We start from the raw sequence: 20,985 nt of genomic DNA on the forward strand, positions 1-20,985 counted from the left end.
CCCAAATTATATATTTCCCATATATTCTGTCACTTGTCTTTGCCTTGTCTCGCGCTAAGCTGAAAAAAAAAAAAAAAACAACGAAGAAACCGGTTTGTTCTCGAGTTTTACACAGCGTAAACTAGAGTGGGTGGCGCGTAATGCACAGATACCAAAATTCCTTCCCCCTACGGAAATTAAAAAGTAAAACTCAAATAAAAATTTCAAATTTGGAAAGCCTTATTTTCCACGGAGGGAGGTATTTTCGGGGGGATATTTACCGGGAATATTTTCTGCGTGGAGGTATTTTCCGGGGGATGATTTCCGTTTTTTTTCGCGGGGAGGGAGGTATTTTTCTTGGAAGGGAGGGGGGGATTTTCCAGGGGATAATCGTCGGGGGGGGGGGTAAACGCCTAGAACCGATAATGAACAACCTAGACCATCAAAAGTGACAAGTCCAATCCAAGCAGCTTAGGCAAAAGGCATTGAAAAAATGTCTGAAGCAATGATAAACGAAAATAAAGACCAAAGAAATATGTAATTAAAATATTAGCCACACCGACAATTAGAACAAGTCAGAAACATAATTAAAGAACAGAAATAGGCGCTTAAAAGATAATTGGCAGTGAGGATTACAAAACTCAAATACAAAAGTGAAGAACAGAAAAAAAAGAAATAGTGGTTACAAGACACGCGACAATGAGGATCACAACGAATCAAAATGAAAATGAAGAACATAGAAATGCATGGTTAGAAGATATACAACAATGGTAACAAAGAAATATGCAGTTAGAAGACAATCAGGAGCGAGAATTAGAAATGAAAGTGAAGAACAAGAATTGTAAGGTTAGCAGACCCGTTAAAGCGAGAGTCAGAGATTGTTAAAAATGAAAGTGAAGAAGAAAGAACTTTGCTGTTAGAAGACTGTGAGAATCAGGACGAATCAAAAATGAAAGTACAGAAGAAAAAATATTATGTTAGATGAACAACACCATCGCAATCTTAAATGCCACCAAACTGTGGCGTAAAACCCAGTAAAAACCTACAAAGACACCGAAAACTAGGCAAGTGTCATTTATAAGTCATTGGGACCTTTCAACTCTTTACGTGCTCACTGTGGAGTCCTCCATTATCTCGCAGGAAAAGTTGCCAACAGAGATGATTTACTTGGGTGCTGCTGCCTGCTTTCCTGCATCAACAATTTCCAAATGAATTTGTTTGTCCTTTTATAAAACACCACTTTCTCTCTAAAGAGTTCCACAAACAAATACGCAACTGGAACTCATGTTTTGTTTTAGCTTCTTTCAACGTAAGCGATGATCGAGCCATGAATAGTCGTAATGTTTTCACCTTCAAAATAGCTGGACAAATTTAGGCCTATCACAAAATCAATTTATTGGTACACCCATCACAGACCCCTGAAGGAGGTTTTGAACCATATTCGTATGGTCAAATGTACTTTCTAGGCCCCAATGGAGATGTTAAATAACGCCTTTCACATATTTCAAATTGTTAGACCATTTGTAACCCAACAGATTTCTTGGAAGAAATATTGTGAGACACAAACAGCTATGGTAAAGGTTGTATAAAAATTGTGATATACATATATATATATATATATATATATATATATATATATATATATATATATATATATATATATATATATATATATATATATATATATATATATATATATATATATATATATATATATATATATATATATATATATATATATATATATATATATGCTGAATTTGAATTCTGCTTGAAAATTTAATATGCAGAGGGGGCCCCGGAAAAAATTTCCAATCAGGCCCCGCAGCTAGTTGATCTGGCCTTGATTTACATTATTTTGTTATAGGACGCTCCAAGGGCGCCGGTAGAAAATTTATCAGGGGGGGGGGCAGACGCCAAAATAGCAGTGGTGGTTGGGTAACAGTTTAGGTGGTTTAGGACACCAAACTACGACTTTACCCAGAAAAGGACGAATTTGCAATCAATTGAGAATCCTGAGAAGGTAATTGATTTAAAAGTATCAATAACTGTATGTTAGGCTTCCCAGTTGCGAAAGAAGTAATGCCATACGGTGGTAGTTCTGGATTCAACCAAGTTGATTCGCTTTATTTGTAATGAAATTAGGCTATATTTGGTGATCTGTAATTGCGTATTAGCTATAGTGAGGGGGAGGGGGTGGGTGAGTCAGTGTTTAGATGGGGTAGGGTAGATTCCTACAAAAGTACAGTTTAATGGACAAACTGCTTACTTTTCACGAGGCTTCAGATAAACGTTCAAAGAGGAAGGGGGGAGTAGGAATTAATTGAATTGTTTCTCTATACAGCTATTATGTTACATTCCCATATTTATCAGCACAGAGGTGGAAAAGGTGAGGCAGGTCATCATCAGGCCTGCCGTGAAATTTCCTTGGGGTGGCAAATACTGCTAGGAACTTAGTTTTCAGCAATTTTAAATGGTAATATTTTTATATTTATATGAAGTACTTCAATGTATTTAAAAAAAATATATGTAATGTATTATTTATCGATAAGAAAGTCCTATTTTAGAGGTTGTGATGGCTTCAGCTTTGTAGAAAATCAAAAGTCTCACAGAATTTCGATCTATACAAACAGTAATACTCCTTTTCAACCAAACAAAATTCTTTAGTAGTAATATTAGCAAGGACTTTTCATCAAAATTACTATTCATCGCCATTTTCTTAAGTATAGTTACATTTTATCCAAAATTGAAATTTCAAATTTAAACGTAGGACGTTACTAATCGACGTATAATAAGTGATTTACACATTTTAAAAGCAATCGACCAGGTATTTAAGGGACCGGCACTTCAAATACATTTTGATTAGGCCTGGGCATGGTTTGGAAAACCATCAGAAATTAAATAAAATAAACGGGCTTTTCAACTGAAAGCAAGGAAAAGATACCTATTTGAACAGATATTCTTCATATGAAGGGGGCTGTCTCCTCCTTAGCTCCTTACTCTTTACTATGAAGTTTGGATTTTTTCCCAGTTTTTTAAGAAAATTTGCACTTGGAAAAAGAAGTTTCAAAGCACTAAAAAACTTGTTTATAATGAGCAAGGTGTCGAGAAGAGGGCAGTCCCCCTTATATACAGAGTAATTTATATTTGTTTTCAGTTTTAAACTTCCTCCTTACTTTAGTTGAAAAATATTTTCTATTTGTTTAATTACATTTCGTGAAATTGTAAAGTTTTATGAATACAATACTTTTGGTAACGCAGAAAAAACGATATTTCAATGACCTCTGTTTGGATTTTGATTGGTAATCAAACATTTCGTGTTTTTTCCCCAGGGGTGATCGTATAGACCCAGTGGTCCTAGAACGTCGGGAGAGGGCTCATTCTAACGGAAATGAAAAGTTCTAGTGCCCTTTTTAAGTGACCAAAAAAATTAAAGGGCAACTATGCACCCTCCCATGCGATATTTTCGAAAATTTTCTGATCAAAATTTTAAAATACAGTAGCTTTTTTGTTCAGTATAGTTGAAAGGCCCAATAACTATGTCTTTGGAGATAGAATGACCCTCTACAGCCCCTGGGGAAAGGTTATAAAATTCGCCCATTGTTTTATTTGCTATTGGGAAGTATGCATAGATTTTTCGGGTGGGGTGGGGAGGGCAAATTTTCTGCTGGGAGTTTTCAATGGAGAGGATAGTTTTCAGGGGTTGAAATTTTCAGAGGAAATTTTAAACCGGGTGAATTTGCCAGAATTCATATACGAAGTTTCTTTGTATGTCTTCATTTCTCTTTACCAATTCAATTTTATGCGTGGAAATGTTAAGGGTAATTGTCCGGGGTAAATTTTCGCCAGGATTCGACTATCCAGAGGAAGTTTCAGTGGAGATGCTGATTCTTCCGTCGAGGCGGAGCCAGATAGCCTGATGTTATTTAAAAAACGATCAGAAAAAAACAAGTTTTTCTTCTGAAAGTAAGGAGTAACATTAAAACTTAAAACGAACAGAAATTATTACGTATATGAAGGGGGGTCGCCCTTTCCTCAACATCTCGCTCTTTACACTAAAATTTCAATTTTGTCCCAATTCCTTATAAATGACTCCTGAAACACAAGGGTCATTTAATTAGAATAATAAGTGAATTTTTTTAAAGTGCCAAAAAACTGTAGCGTGATGAGTGAGGTGTTGAGGAGAGGGGCAGCCCCCTCCTCAAAAACGTCATTATTTCTTTAATTTCTATATTTTAATTTAATTTTGAATACCAAAGGCCAGTATATTTGACACCTCTATACTTCATAACTGTAAAAAATTAAATCTTTTTCAAAGTGACAACTAGATAAATACAATCACTCCTGGAAAAAAAAAATTATAATAAAACACAAAAAACATATCCGTTCAGGGGGAAAATACAGAAATTCCCAGCATTCCGTTCAGGGGAACCATTTCTGATTATAGTGGTGTCATATATCAGCTCACGGGTACTCTTGCAATGCAAGCAAAAGTTGACAGCATATTCTTACCGAAATTGCCCCTTAATAAGTTATTTTCCTTGTGTTTTCTATAATTATACGAAATTTCTACTTTCTACCGCACTAGCTACTAATAAACAAAAATATATTTGGAATAACCATACAAATCTGATTCTTTGACTGAATGTTATCAATAGTTAGGTTCTTATGCTTTCCTTATTGACAAGGATCGTTATTTACTTACCATTCATTACTATGAAGAATTTCATTTTTTTTGCTCCAACTGAATCATATAGGAAAAATGTTTGTGGAAAACTGGTTAAAGGTTACTCAGTCACAAATTAGAACTTATATTTTTCCCTATATTTGGTCAAAATCTATTGGCAGTTAGCCAACAAGGGGCAACAAACATTTGTTCCATGTTTTTTCCCTATTCTGCTCTCTTTCCTTTGGTTTCCTTATAATTACTTTATACTTCCAAATTTCCAGGGGAGGGGGGGCATGGCCCTCTCCCGCCCCCCTTTCCGGCGCCCATTGGACACTCATTTTACAATTTTTGCTCAATATTTGCAATTAGTTGCTTCAAAATCCTTAATACAAAATTTGTCATACTAAATCGGTCCCAATCTAAATGACCTTAAATTGATGGTCACCTAGATTTGACGGCCTTCAAACTTGAAAATACAATTTTGCTCCAGAAAAAACTGCTAACAGGAAAGGCATTAGTCAATATTTACTGTCATTGGAACAGCCTTTCATTAATTTAGATAGTTGATAGAACGCCAATTTCCACAATGTAAAAGAACATTGAATCTGTTCTCGTTTTTCCCAAAAAGATGGCGTTAGCCGTACTCAGTGCATGGAAATTCAGATGGTTATATATATGCAAAGAAATGTTGTACTTAATTTTAAATTCCTGTATACGGTGGTTTAGTATAGTGTAAAGAAGTTTTATTTCAATGGTTCTAAAAATGTTTTTTTAATGTGTTTATTGATACAGTATATTTGTGAGGATTTTACTCAAAAGAAATTTGTAGCTGAAGCACACAGAATTCGTGTTGAGGCGGTGAAAATGCTCTTTCGGATACGAGACTGGTTCAGGGTTTCCAACTTTTGGTCCATGAGTGTGTCCCCTGGTCATCCAAGAATATGTCGTTTTTTAGATAAAATGTTTCTATCTTGAAATCTCAAAAACTAGAGTTTATTTTTTTTTAGGTTATGAGGTTATGTATTATTGATCAAAAAATGCTTTGTAAACCTCTTTCAAAGCAGTGGCGGATCCAGGGGGCGAGAAGGGGTGCCCCCCCCCTAGCGTAGTCTAAAGTGGCGTAATTTACTTAACTAACTCAAGTTTGCGTTAATTAAACTTGCTCCTAACGCAAGTTTATCGGATCAACCCATTTTGACCCCCCCTAAAAAATTCCTGGATCCGCCCCTGTTTCAAAGCGACCAGTTAACCTCAAATGAAAACGGAAAAAAATGAATTTAAAAGATTCATACAAAATGACCTCATATATACATGTAAATCCCTTACTTTGGAGAAAACCCTTTACTTAAATAACTAGAAAAACCTCGATGCTCAAAAACAAAATTACCCTGAAAAAACACTACTTTGGTGAAAATGGACATTTTTTTTCAAAATATATATCCAGTTGGGTAGTGCTTGGTTTTATGTCATAAATTTACAAAATGTGTCCGTTGTTTGCCCTTTTATGTCCCAAATTTCTAAAATGTGTCACTTCTGTGCCCTTTTATGTCATGGTGTCCTGGCACATGGGAGTGTGTCCTCTTGATATAAAATATGTCCAGTTGGCAACCATGGACTGACTGCGATTCTTCAAAAAGAATAATTTTTAACTTTGATTTAAACTTTGATTTGAGAAAAGTTATCTATCTTTGAAAATGGAAAGAAACATCCCCAAAATTCAAGTGGTCAATTACACCATTAAATTCAGTATATCAGAGAACCCTACTGTAGATTTTCAAGTTCCTGTTTACAAAAATGTGGATTTTTTTTTAATTTTTTCCCAGAGCAATGATCAAGGATATGTTTTTCTTGCAGGCTCCCCGTTGTTCAGACTTCCATGTCGACAAGAAAGAAGAGATCAGCTAACGGTCCCGATTTTGACTTAGATTTTGATTTCTCGGATTTTGAAAGTAAATTTGATGAAAATGTTTTCAACAATACAGAAACAATGTATGATAGTGACTTTGAACCAAGTGTGGACTTATCTCAAGCCCTATTTTGCGAATTGGTTTCTACATTTGATGAGAGGTGTTTTGAGAACAATATACTTGAAATTTGGAAGTATGACTTAGAAAAAATCAGGCGCTTAACTCAAGAAGAAATTGTTGATGGGATTAACTTTGCAAATGCGAGGTTAGTTGTTTTTTTTTCATTGTGTTTAATAGCTTTAGAATAAGGGAGAAAGGTTATGTTCTGACGTTTGACGTCTCTCATTATCTTCATACAAGAAAACTAATTTTTCATTTGATTTCTGTCCTTTTTATCATCACATTCAGGAAAATAATTTCTTAGACCAAACTGCTCTTCCATTTACAAAAATTGAGAGAAAAAACCGGTATAGTTTAAGTAAAGTAGTGAAGCAAAAAAAAGCTATAAAAAAACAACAAAAAATATTTAATAATAAAACAAAATTCAAATATTTCGACTCCACGTCCGGTAGCCTTTTTCAACGAAAAAAAAAATGATTGAAGGAAAAGAAGCAATTATTTAAATTAACTCTTTTAAAGAAAATAACAACCAAACACAAACACAATTTCTTTCCAATTTAACATCACATTTAAGGTCCTAAATTATTTAGCCTACTTGTCTATTTATTCTCAAAACGGCTTCATAATTTTTTCTGAAAACTAGCACAGTGAAATTTTCTGGCCTGAAATAAAAACGATCTGGATAGATTAATCTATATGTCAATCTATATGCTAATCTATAAGAGGTTAATCGATATGTTATTAAAATAATTCTTTTTAAGGGTAAAAAGAAGAATTTTTTTTCTTAGTTTTTTTTGGCGTATTTAGAAATAAAAGCCTATTTTATGTAAATATTATAATTTTCACTCTTCAATTTGTAGACTTGGAGGGTAAAATGCTATACCATTTTATACCTTGTTATACCATTTTTATACAATTATACCATTTTATACCATGTTATACCATTTTTATACCATTATATCATTTTATGCCGTGTTATACCATTATTTCTCACCTAGTCTGCAAAGTTTCACTCTAGGGATAATCTTTAATCGAATTCGTTTCGAGTAAAGCTCGAACTCAATGACTGCAAATTGTATTTCGTAATCCTAAAATTTGATGAAAAACTGTGGTACATAATACTTCAGTACTATGTGTCACAAGTTTTATTGTTAATAAATAATTTTATAATTCGACAGAAAGTCAGTATTAAAAGGTATTGATCAGACAGTTAACATCTGTAACCATTTGCTTTTCTTCAGTAAAATCAAATAAAAAAACTTTTTCCACAAAACAAGTTTTTCAAGGAAAAGTAGAGAGCTCCAATAAGCCAAAAATGATCAGAAATAAAGTCAAATAATCTTCGAAGGGTAAAACTACCGAAAATCATCATAAAAAAATAAATAAAGTTCAAAACGAACAAAAATTACAATAAATAGCCGAGTCAAGCTCAAAACGAGCAAAAATTAATATGAGTAGGGCTGATAACCCCCATGCCTTCCCAAGATCAGAAAATGATTTGTACATTACTGAAAAAAGAACAAACAAATGATCGTGGATTGTCAGTTTAATTTAGATATACTGATATTTATTACTTAGAGTTTTAATAATTTTTCATTTATTAAAAATTTTTATTTATTAGATATATTTCAAAAACATTAGATGTATTTTTTCATTAAAGTGCAAATTATTTTCTGGTCTTGAGAAGGCATGGTTTATCAGCCTATTTTTTTTCAAAATTAAGACCCTACGCTAATTTTCCAAAAAGCTGTTTTTTAGATATTTTTTCACACAGTAAAAATGGTAGTATGTCATTTTCCGGAAAATAATATTGTGCCGTTTTCGAAAAAAAAATACAGATAAACAAATAAAGATACATTTTTGCAAAACAACCTTAGTTTCATTTCATTTTATTTGCTGTAGAAAGTAAAACTATTAGGGTAGGCCTATTGGGGCGTGAAGAACGAAAAAGAAAATTATTTTTTAAAAATAACACACTTAAAAAAAACGACAACTAAAACACACGTTCTTTTCTTCTTTTTTTTCTGTTGAGAAAGGCTCCCGGACGTGGGACCGAAATATTCGGAATATTTTTTTAATTAAAGTGTTGTTTTGTTTTTATTTTTGTTTCGCTGCTTTGCTGAAATTAAAAGCCGTTTTTTCTTGCTTAATTTTTCGTAAATGGAAAAGCAGTGTGGTCTAAGAAATTATATAAAACCATTAAGTTTACTGGACGTCAGACTATTTGTGACGTAATTGAAATGAAAAATGTTTTTTACAAAATTAATGTCCTAAACGAATTTCCCTAAGTCTCGACCTATCTAGATGGTTTTTTTTTTTTACCGGGAAATGTCAGTATGCCAATTATCCGAAAAAAAATGTAGCGCTCTTTTTGAGAAAAAAAAAAAATACAATTATTATCGTTTAATACTTTAATACTTTAATCAATTTTTTTTGCATTCAAACAGTCTATGTTTGAAACATTCAATAATTGAAATACCAGGAAAAAACATCTTGTTAAGCTTTTTGTTTTCATTTTTTAGTTCATTAACTGGAATGAAATTCGAAGAGCTTCTCGGAGGTGTGGTACGGAACGAATCTGGTCACATTGTAGGCGCAGAGTCAGCTTTAATTCAACTTTTTAACAAGATTAACTTAACAGCTGTCGAAGGGGGAGCTGCTAGCAATGATGTAGGGACTGGAGAAATTGTAAGTAAGATCAAAAGTCATTCTTAAGGTGTCTGATATATGACACTATTTCCATTAATTAAATACCACAGAACTCCTATCGAGATCAAATCGTCCGTCAAACAAGTGTTGCTCAAAATGCGAGAACCCATTTTGGCACGACAAACTGCTCCAATTTTGTAGGTACGCGAGCAGGTAGATATTATTTTTTTTCTAGACTGTTTATGATTTGCTAAAATGGTTCATGTAGGAGTAAAGTTTAGAAGAAGACTTTCCTATAACATTGAGATGGCAACGATTGTAATCGATTATATTGTATGATTTATATTATTTATATCTTATATTTATTTATATCTTTATATTATTATAGATGGTAACGATTGTAAAACACTAGCACATGCTAGTGACATCAGCTCTTGCGAAAATTGTAAAGTGGCAAGGAATTGCGCGTTTATGTCTGCTTTATCCTTTATATTTTTTTACTTTTGTTTCTTTCCTTTGCTTTTTCTTCTTTTTCATTTCCTTTATCCTTTGCTTCTGTTTTACTTTCGTCAGTCATAAGCGAAAAAAAGGATGAATTTGTTGCCAAGTAGGGTCTTACCCAGGATTTTTGTTCGGGGGGGGGGTATAAAAAATATTCCTGCAGACATGTATTATATGCGTTTTGCTACTATTGTGTGACTTGGACATACTTTTCGTGGGGTGAGGGGTTCAAATTGCCCCCCCCCCCCTGGAGAAGACCACGTTAACAAGCAATTGTCAAATTGAACACAGCTCGAAAATAGCGTCTGAGATATCTATGTCTCGGCAAACAGAAGAAGAATTTGTTACTTAAAATTTTTCTTATGAATTTAAACCCAAAAATTAAAGGTTCGGTGCTAAAGTAAATCAAGTCCAAAAACAAATTTTGAGATATCGACTTCAACAGTTAAAGAAAATAGTTTAATTATTCTTTTACAAGTCGTAGTATCTTTTTCAGGCGAATTCTCGCAGTTTTGGGCTAACCTTAGGATGAGTCCCTACTATAATTATATTATAACTTGATCGTCGTACAAGTCCCTATTAACTATACTATAACGATCTGTAACTACAACAAAACGACCAGTCAGCCCCTGTCGAATTTCAAATCGTACGTCGTCCAAAAAACATGTTCATTTTATTGCTCTTTTTATAAACTTATCGAAAACTGTGTTTTTCTGGTTTGTTTTTCAGCAATCATCAGCAAATAAAAGGACGAGTTAATTATATCTTAAAAGAACTCTGACGGTCTTAAAACAAGCGAAGTGGTTCAAATACAGGGTTGTCAAATCGTTTGTCACGTCTCTAGGTCGTTTCTTACATTCCCCAACTTATGAGATAACTTCAAAAACCGTCTGCCGAGTTGTTCTAAAAGGGACGATCAGCAGGGCAATGTATGCTCAGACAAACTTTTATCCAACTAGAATAAATCAATCAGTCAGCCCCTGTCGAATTTCAGACCTTAAATATCATTAAAAAAACAGATTCAGTTTGTTATTTTATTATAATTTTATCTATTATAATTATATATTATAGTATTATAATTTTATCGAGAAATGTATTTTTCTCGTTGATTTTTCAACAATTATCCGGAAAGAAAAAGAGCAGTTAATTATATCTTAAAATGACTCTGAACACAGCTAAGGCTCGCTGTGTTTCGCCAGATCTTTCATCAAGTGAGCCATGAATCAGCAAGTTCAGCTTTTGGTCTTTTAAATAGCTAAGCTAGCTTTATGCTATCCATTTTTCTAGAGCTTCAGATGTAAGATTCTGTTCCTTTAGTGTAGATTCAAGATAACTTATTTAATTCCAAAAACCGTCTGTCAAGCTGTTCTCAAAGGGAAGAGCAGAAGGGTAGTGTATATTCAGTCACACTTTAACCCTCCTGATCGAGACTGCGCTATTGATCCCTCCTTTGAGAACAGTTCAGTAAGTAGTTTTTGAGAAATATATCACAAGTAAGAAAATTTCAGATGCGACTTTTAGAAGCGATAAGAAGGAAATGCGCTTCATTCTGGAGAAGGGGGTGGGAGGGCTAGCGTAAGTTCAAACATGACGAACCAGTACAATAGCTCATCCCAAACAATTCAGCATATCACAAATAAGCCCAGACATATGATACGGCACGCCCCAAAGGAAATAAACTCGCAATAGTTCCCTATTAGGCAAACTTTCTCCGTTTTTGTAATTCTGCACACAGGAGGGATATTAATTTCTTATAAGACTATTTTGGGGATAATACTTGAAACCGTGCTCCTAAATTTACATATCGGCTGTGTTTTTTAGGTAACACCCTCATCCGTACCCCACCCGTTGATAAAACATGATTTATTTTTTTATTTTTTTTTTAATACTTTTTTTCTAATGCATTTGAAGAGATATCCTGACGAAGAGCGTTCAAAAGTACATTTGTACGGAGCTCGCGAAGAGAACGTAAGGTGAACTGTTTACGATATTTTGGGGTTAATCACGTGGGAGTGCAAGTTCAGAAGGTCCTCTAATCAAATATCTTGACTTGGCAACGACTGTAAAAAAAGATCTTGTCAGCTCTGACGATTGTGAATTGTTAGAATTTACATGTTAACGTCCGCTTTATTTTTTCGTTTTGAATTTTTTTTTGTTAAAAAAAAGCAATTCGTTGGATTTAAGCCTAAAATGGAAGGTTCCGTGCTGAAGTAAACTAAGTCAAAATTTGACATTTGAGTTATCCATTTCCACAGTTAAACAAACAAAATTTATAATATTTAAATATTTGAGACGAGCTGTCACAGCTATAATGTATTAGTAAGTGAGGGCATTCTAGATGTCTATATAGTGGAAAGCTATCACAACAGAAAAAACGCTTAGCCAAAGTCGACAAAATTGTTCATGGTAAAATATAATAAATTGGGTACTTGTGCACTAATTGGTACACACCGCTATAGACTGTATCAAGGAAACCAGACACGAAACCCGCTAACGGGTATTTGCAATAGAGAAATGGAATGTAAAGCGTGGTTTTTATTGCGTTTACAATATTTAAACTGTTGTTTTTGGGAGTTTAGGGGGGGGGGGTACCTAGGTTAGGTTACTTATTCAATATATGCTATGCTTTACCCCCCCCCCCCTAATGTGCAAATATGTTACCCAAATTTGTTTCTAAACTATTATATATTCATCCTATTTTTTGTTTTTGATTAGCATTAACCAAACTTGACTTCTTTCGTGTGTACCATTTAGTGCACAAGTACCATACATTTTATGGATAGTATTCGGAAAATCCTTTTATAGAAAGTTACTAAAATGTAGTAATTATATTTATGTATAGTTTTTTTTTATAATGAATGCGCTATTTCTTCTTTTCTTGCTTACAATGTTTCTACATCTCCGAATAAGGTAGTAGGTGCAAGGGATTAAAAAATATTTGTAGACACCTCTGTCGCCTTATAGTGAGTAAAAATATATTTTAGGGTTACAGAGAGATGGCGTAGACGATTATGGTTTATACACCTTAATGCTAATGACAGGTCTTGAACTCCAAAAAAGTGCTGGGGGCAGCTGCCCCCATTAAATCTCTTTTATTTTATACTTGTACACTCCTGTGGTATACCCTTCCCCACCCCTTAAGGTTATGAGGCCTAAAAACTGCTACTGCCTGAAGGGCAAAAAAAATCGCTGCTTTTTGTAATCTAGTTAATATTAACAAGCTAGTAATCAAAGAAATTCATATTGACTTTACAAAAGTATAGTAAATGTGTTTTTATTTAGGTTATTTTCATTTTTTCAAAATACCTCATTTCCCCTTCTCTTCTTTGCGATTTCCCTGCATTTCTGATCCTGATTAAATTAGTAGCAGCATTTTTGTAAAATAGGTTAATTTGTATATGGCTCTGTGGACAATAGTCAATAAGAATATATTGTAAGGCTGGACAGACGTAGTTTGTAAGATGAAGTTTCTAATACCGTAAAATCAATGCTAGGTATTTGAGGACCCACAGAACTTATATTTTATTATTATATGTTTTATTATATTTTATTATATTTTGATTATTTGGTTTCTTATATAATGTAGTTGTAAATTATTCCCTTTGGGTCGATTTTCACATGTGCACCTCTCTAGAAAGTACACTGAAATGTCTCAAGAAATGATGTTTTTTTTTCCTTTTTTAAAATTATTTAAGTCTTTAATTGCCCCTTTTATTTTTTTATTGTTAAAAAAGATAGTGAGTTATTTTTCTGTTGTTAATTTATGACAAAGGTTGTTAGAAGATTCTGCCACCCACAGAACTTATATTTTATTATTATATGTTTTATTATATTTTATTATATTTTGATTATTTGGCTTCTTATATGATGTAGCTGTTGTTTTTTTCAATGTAGCTGTTGCTGTATAATGAAATTCTCGAACAATGGGATTATCTGTTTTTCAGGGATTAAATGTGGAAATTAATATCTAAAATGTTACATTTTGGCTTAATGCACTTTAACACTGAACTTTAAAAATTCATCCTCATTTTTATTACTGCCATCCATAAAACGAAAGGTTTCCTTTTTTATAAAATGATAAAGTGAACATTAATTGGCAAATTCTTAGAATATACAATTTTGCAAGAGCTGAAATGATAATTTTTTTGTAATTTTTTCCCATGTTAGTGCACTTGATAAAAATGTGACCTTCTGAACTTGTGCTCCTGTGCAACGCTGTCAATGTTTTGAGATTAACTAAGCCCGTTTTCCAACGTACCACAAATCAGAACCACAAATCACAAGTTTTAGTTTTTTTTTCGAAATAATCTTTTACTTTTAAGATGAGTAGAAGATTTATGAAACTTACTAAGAGGATTTGGAGGGGGAGTATATGTGAGAGATTTTATAAACGTCCATTTAAGGGCTTTGGGCCATAATTATTGCAATGGTACCGTTTTATGCTTCCAAACTCTTCCACTTAAGAAGTGGTACCAAAAGTGCCGTTTTTAGTGCTAAATAGTACTGTCGGATGGTAAAATTGATAAAAAGCACGGGGATAGGAAGAATAGGTTTAAAATGAGCCTGCCCGTGATATCCTTAAAAAGTGAGTGCATCACATTTGTAAAAATAGTGGATTATCTGAAAAGTAATCATAAGAAGGGACAAACCATGTTTGAAGAAAAATCTGAGCTGGAATCGAACGCATGATAATATAATTTGAAATCCAGCGCTGTACTAACAGAACCACGCCTCTAATAATGAAATTTAATATATTGGTGTTTGTAGGACTTTAATTGTGTAGCTTATTAAGGGGGTCTGGAGGAGGAATTTTCGGGAGGTGTTCTTGCAAACCTCCAGTTAAAGGTTTTGGACCATAACCGTTTTATGCTTCCAAGATTTTTCACTTAAGAAGTGACACCAGAAGTGTTGTTTTCAGTGCTATATATCACTTACAAATGGTAGAATGGATAAAAAGAACTTAGATACAAGTAAAAGTTTTCAAAGCCATAAAACATAACTCTAAAAAGTTCTGGTACCCCACTAGCCCCAGCATTTCCACTTGAGAAATGGGACTAAAAGTGGGGTTATTAGTGCCATTTAAAACTTACAGATGGTGGAACTTATAGGAAGAACGTAGATATGAACAACATTTTTTATATGAGCTATCAAAAATCTATCCAAGATGTTCTGGTAGCCTGCTAGCCCCACCCCTCGAGAAATTGCATAAAAATTGTCTTTTTTCGTGCCATATGGCACTTGCAGACGGCGGAATTTGCCTCTCAATTACTCGGACAATCTGTCTTATCTTTTTTCTACAATTAGCCATGTCTTGATGCCTACTGCAAATACTTGATTTTCAGTTCAAAATCAAAGGACTCGGTCGAGGCCTGCACTGCGACCATGATTCTTTTTAATTGGGGCTTTTCGCTATGGCGGTTCGCGTGCAGTTTTCTTTTCGGTTCAACACCATTTTGGCGAATTTCAGGCTACTTTTTGAAATTTCCCTAAAGTTGTTTTCGCAATGAACTTCTACCATTACGAATAATCGGAATAAGAGTTGCCATTCCCAAATCAGCTTCTAATGACGATTCTTCCACGCTTAAAATTATTTCTCAAAGCGCGTTTTAAAATTTTTGGTTACTGTGGGCTGAGCTTTGTTCCTTACATATTTATCACCGCTGCGGCACATTTAAAAGTTTCAGCACATTTAGGTTCTGGCACGTTCTTTTGTGCTATTGGTTTATTAGGTTTGAGATTCAACCCTCCTTCTTCAGCGTGAAGGGTATTTTATATCCTTACTAGTGTTTTAATTTTGAATTTATTTTATTTTTCTAATTTGAAATAATTCTCAGAATTATTACTAAAATAATTGTTCGCTCTTTTATTTGTTGCTGATAGGTGAGTTTTCAATAGGGGACAAAGAAAGTTTTAAAGTGTACCTCTTTCGACACGGGCTGACTGATCATTTTTCTAATGGAAAGCATGTTTTTATTTGTTGCTAAGTCAATGAATTTGATAAGACCGTAATCTTAAAAATCGCTATCGGCCACTTGCACTTATCATGGTTGCAGCGGTAGCTGCAACCTAGTAAAGAGTGAACCGCAGCGCATAGTAACCAAAAGTTAAAAAACGCGTTTTGAAAAAACTGCCTAGTGAAAAAAATTGCAATCGGACACTGATTTAGGAATGATAACTAGTATTTAGGTTCATCTTAAAAGTAAAAGTTAATTGCGAAAAGAAATTTATGGTGATTTCGAAAAAAACCTGACACCCCTTGAAAATGGCGTCAGATCAGAATCAAAAGTCTACCATTGGAATCAGCACGGTCGAAAATCTGGTTATGAGCAATTACAACACCCCTGCTTGAACAACAAGGAAAATGACTTTTTGCATGAGTAGCACTGATCTGTCTCCCGTTTTTAATTTTTTTTTTCTAGCAGGTCTAGGGGGCGACCAGAACATCATAGAGAGATGTATAATAGCTCATTTGAACGGAAAATTTTTTAGTGCCCTTTTTAAGTGACCAAAAAGACTGGAGGGCAACTGCCTACCCCTCCCTAAAGGCCTCCTCTCCCCATAGTCATCCAATCACAATTTTGAGATGGTTGTTTCGTTCAACATAGTTCAAAGCTCAAATATCTATGGTTTTTGGGGATGATATGACCCTCCATAGTCCCTGGGAAAAGGGCTGCACACTCTATGAGTATGCAAGATGGTGGACTCACAAGAAAAGTAAAGAACTCCATTAAACAAAAAATGAGCAAAAATAAATCAAATTATCTACCAAGGTCGAAACTACCACAAATCAGTATCGATAAATAAATGAAACCCAAAACGATCAGAAATTAAAATAAATAACGGAGTCAAACTCAAAACGAGCAGAAATTAATATGAGTAGGGGGCAAAACCCCTATGCCTTCCAAAGGCCAGAACACTAATTTGCACTTTACTGAAAAAAAATATAAATGTTTTTACTTTTATAACTTCAATAAATCAAATAATTTTAACATTTTGATTACTAAATATCAGTATATGTATATTAAACTGACAATGCACATTCATTTGTATTTTTTCAGTAAAGTGCAAATTATGTTCTGGCCCTGGGAAGGCATAGGGGTTTTGCCCCCAACTTATGTTAATTTCTGTTCTATTTGAGTTTGACTCGGTTATTTATTTTAATTTCTGGTCGTTTTGGGTTTCATTTATTTATCGATGCTGATTTGTGGTAGTTTCGACCTTGGCAGATTATTTGATTTTATTTTTGCTAATTTTTTGTTTAATGGAGTTCTTTACTTTTCTTTGAAAAAGCTATTTGGTGGAAATTTTTTTTAAATTAATTCGAGTCAAAGGAGCTTGTAAAACCAAAATGCACCGGTACAATTGCCCCGCGTTGGCAACGCTGCTGCGCTCATTCAAAACAGTTCAGGGGCTGTCTATTTTGGTGGGTGACAGTTTTCTTCTTTTTATTATGTGTTGATTTAGTTCTATAGTTGCCTCCCTACATACACAGGTTGTAGAACGTTCTGTGAGGTCATAGGTATGAACTCTATTTTTTTTATGTTTTGACAATAAATTGACTGATTGATACTATCTTTAAACGGGTACTCGATTTTTTAGATTTGGTCTTTAAAGAATTAAATAAAAAAACAAGTTTTTCAACTGAAAGTAAGGAGCAACATTAAAACTTAAAACGAAAAGAAATTATTACGTATATGAGGGGCTTCACCCTCTCGTCAAAACCTCGCTCTTTACGCTAAAGTTCGCATTTAGTACCAATTCTTTAATAATGACCCCTGAATCACAAAGGCATATAAATAGCTCTTTTGAAAGTACTAAAAAAAATTAGTGTAAAGAGTGAGGTATTGACTAGGGGGTGAACACCCTCGTATACGTAACAATTCCTGTTCCTTTTAAGTTTTAGTGTTGCTCCTTACTTTCAGTTGAAAAAACTAGCTTTTATTTAATTTCTGATCGTTTTTCAAGTAATGCTGGGAAATCCGGCGCCCCTTCATAGAAATATCCCTTCCCCCATGAAAACTTCCTCCATGGAAAGATCCTCCAACATACCCCCCCCCTACCAGAAAAAATCCCCCTGAAAATGTTTGTATACTTCCCAATAACCAATACTATATGTAAACAACAGGCAAAGTTCAAAACTTGCAGCAATTCCTCCCCCGGCGACTGTGGAGGATTAATTCATTCTCAAAGACATAGTTATTAGATTTTTTGACTATGCTGAACAAATTGGCTATCTGAAAATTTTGATCAAGTCACTGTGGGAAAAAAATGAGCGTGGAAGGGGGCCTAGTTGCTCTTCAATTTTTTTGGTCACTTCACAGGGGAACTTGAACTTTTAAAAAATATATGTTTAGGCACAATACTTTTCATTTCATTGCTATAATATTCTTATAGGAAAAAGTCGTGTGTTGGCGCAGTGGGTTTGATTTTAGTTTGGTAATACGGGACCCAGAGTTCGAAATCTAGCTGCAACAACGCGCTGCAGGGCCGAAACTGTAGCAGTTGGGAAGCGTTGTTAATCCGATATAATACAATTATAGAGATTAATGCCCCCCCCCCTTTGTGCCAGAACTGCTAAAATCCAATATTCATTTGCCTACTTGGGAACTATCGTGAATTCATTTCCTGTGCTTATTTATAAATCTTTACTAGGTTGCAGTTACCGCTGCAACCATGATGTGCTGAATTGTTTTTGTTGAGCTAATGTAGGGAGTTGTCTGGTTTGAGAAGTGGCATTTTTGGCCTCTCTTGCGCCCGGGGAGAAATTTTGATTAGCCCCCCCCCCCTGTCTCCCATAAAATTTTCAGGAAACAAAATTACTTTTAATAAATTAATTAATAATCTATTTTGATTATTAATGAATTTAATATTTAAACTATTTAATTATTATTAGTCATTTTAATTATTATTAATTAATTGGTTTTTCATTTATTTTTGTTTTATTGATTAGTTAATAATTTGTTTTTTTTTTTACTTATTAACTACGCTCTCTACTTTATTAATAACATTTCAAAAATAAAAAATGATTATAACCGTTAGATTATTTGTTTGAAGTTTTGGACCCCTAAAATTTCTGTACCCGGGGCAAGTTTCCCCTCTGTCCATCTCCTAAAGCCACCCCTGGGTTTGAGTTGACATTCGCCCCCCCCTCTTTATAGTATAGTGTCACGTTCCTGTAACGCCTAAAAGTCGTATAAGACGTTTTCAGACTTCTGATATAATTGCAAAAAAACTACTTGTTAAACTGTTACGGAAAGCTGAGATGATCCGTCTAAAAAAGTGGTATAATTGATAAATGAATGGTCAAACTGTTCTGCCATAGGGAGATTTGTTACCATAAAGGATCAACCTGTCTTGTCCATATAAACTTTTTTAGTTTGCTTGTTCAAACTATATAGAATTGATTAGGTGGCCTTGCCATAATTTGTAGGACTTACTTTTCTAAGAAGAAATCTCAGAAAAACTATTTAACTTATCCGTTTTTTGCCGGAAATAGAGATATTCAGTCAGAAAGTATGAATTTGTATTTTCGATTCAAGCGAGCCGAATTTCGCTTATAAATCTCAGGAAGTGACAGTCTCTAAAAATGTACTAGCGACCTGCTGGGAAAACACTAAAAATTGGCTGAAAGGCAATATCATTTGAGCAATTTGGCAGCTTTGGAAGCTCCTTGTGGTGTTATCTACTTTGAGTGAAAATTTTCCGACAAAGGGGACGTAAAATTCCTTTGTCTTTTCAATCAAATTTCAGTCAACCCACAAATTCTCAATAACTCTCGATGGAGGTTAGTCGAGTGGAAAAATTCGCTAATGCGTCCTTTGTCTTTTTGACGGTCAGCCGACTTGAGCTTCGCAAAATGATTTTAAGGTATCGACTCCCCTTAACTCTGGAATTTTATATCTCAAAAGGTATTTTTAGACTTGATTTATTTCAGCACCGAACCTTCCCCTTTGAGGGATAATTTTTAAGTAACTAATGAACCTCTTATTTGTCGAGAAGTGGATATCTGAAACATTGTTTTGGGAATTGGTTCACTGAATATCTCCTGGGAATTGGTTCTCTGGATACCTGGATATCTCCATTGATTCACTGGATACTTTGGGAATTGGTCTGGATATCTCAAACATTGTTTTGGGAATTGGTTCACTGGATATCTCCTGGATCTCCTGGACATCTCCTGGGAATTGGTTCTCTGGATATCTGGATATCTCCATTGATTCACTGGATACTTTGGGAATTGGTCTGGATATCTCAAACATTGTTTTGGGAATTGGTTCACTGGATATCTCCTGGATCTCCTGGATATCTCCTGGGAATTGGTTATCTAGATATCTGGATAACTCCATTGGTTCACTGGATACTTTGGGAATTGGTCTGGATATCTCAAACATTGTTTTGGGAATTGGTTCACTTTAGCAATTAATTGATAACAAATTCATCCTCTTATTTGCTATTGCTGACAACAAGTAATTTTTGGTCATAAAAGGATAAAGTGGACGTGAACGTGCAAATTCTTATCATTTATGATTTTGCAAGAGCTGACACTGTAGTGTTTTGCAATCCTTGCCTGTCAGTGCTTTTGATAAGAATTTCATCTTCCAAACTTATAATCTCACATGAATAATTTTAGGACATCATAAACAGTTCAGAAAAAAAGGGCTGTACCTACTTTGCAACGCTGTCCGTGGATATTAAGGTGGACTTTTTTTTAAGTGTATATCAGCATGTCAATTGCTTAGAAATGACAATTTCCCAAGAGCTGACGTGATCTTTTTTGCAACACTTCAGAAAAAAGGAGAAACTGTCTCCTCACATACACCGCCTACTTTGCAACACTGTTGTCAGGGTAGCTCTGAAAAAGCATTAAAATTATTACTTTTATGCCTAAAGGTTATAAATGACAATTTTCACACTTCTGGGATAATTGCCAAAAACAGTTTGACAAGCTGATCCCATAAGGTTATGTGTTTCCCATAAGGTTATGGCACTTTGATCCTCCTGATCTACATTATTATCAGTGGCGGATCCAGAGGGGGGGGGGAGGGGGCGCCCCTAACGTAGTATGAAGTAGTGTAATTTACTTAAATAAAGCAAGTTTTCGTTAATTAAACTTTGTCCTAACGCAAGTTTATCAGATCAACCTATTTTGCACCCCCTTAA

At 34.3% G+C, this 20,985-nt stretch overlaps 1 protein-coding gene across 3 annotated transcripts in view; it reads left to right on the forward strand.

The window, feature by feature from the left end:
• Window positions 1-20,985, forward strand: part of LOC148939147 (patched domain-containing protein 3-like) — a 260,903-nt gene that overhangs the window by 135,987 nt on the left and 103,931 nt on the right. For all 3 annotated transcript variants that reach the window (XM_089106538.1, XM_089106540.1, XM_089106539.1), the window contains exons 4-5: window positions 6,503-6,820; window positions 9,198-9,363. In XM_089106538.1, the coding sequence (XP_088962664.1) occupies window positions 6,503-6,820; window positions 9,198-9,363 (484 nt within the window). The remainder of the gene's footprint in view (window positions 1-6,502; window positions 6,821-9,197; window positions 9,364-20,985) is intronic.

Source organism: Artemia sp. Qi Xiang Cuo, chromosome 21, assembly GCF_049724085.1.
Source record: "Artemia sp. Qi Xiang Cuo chromosome 21, ASM4972408v1, whole genome shotgun sequence".
Lineage (NCBI taxonomy): Eukaryota > Metazoa > Arthropoda > Branchiopoda > Anostraca > Artemiidae > Artemia > Artemia sp. Qi Xiang Cuo.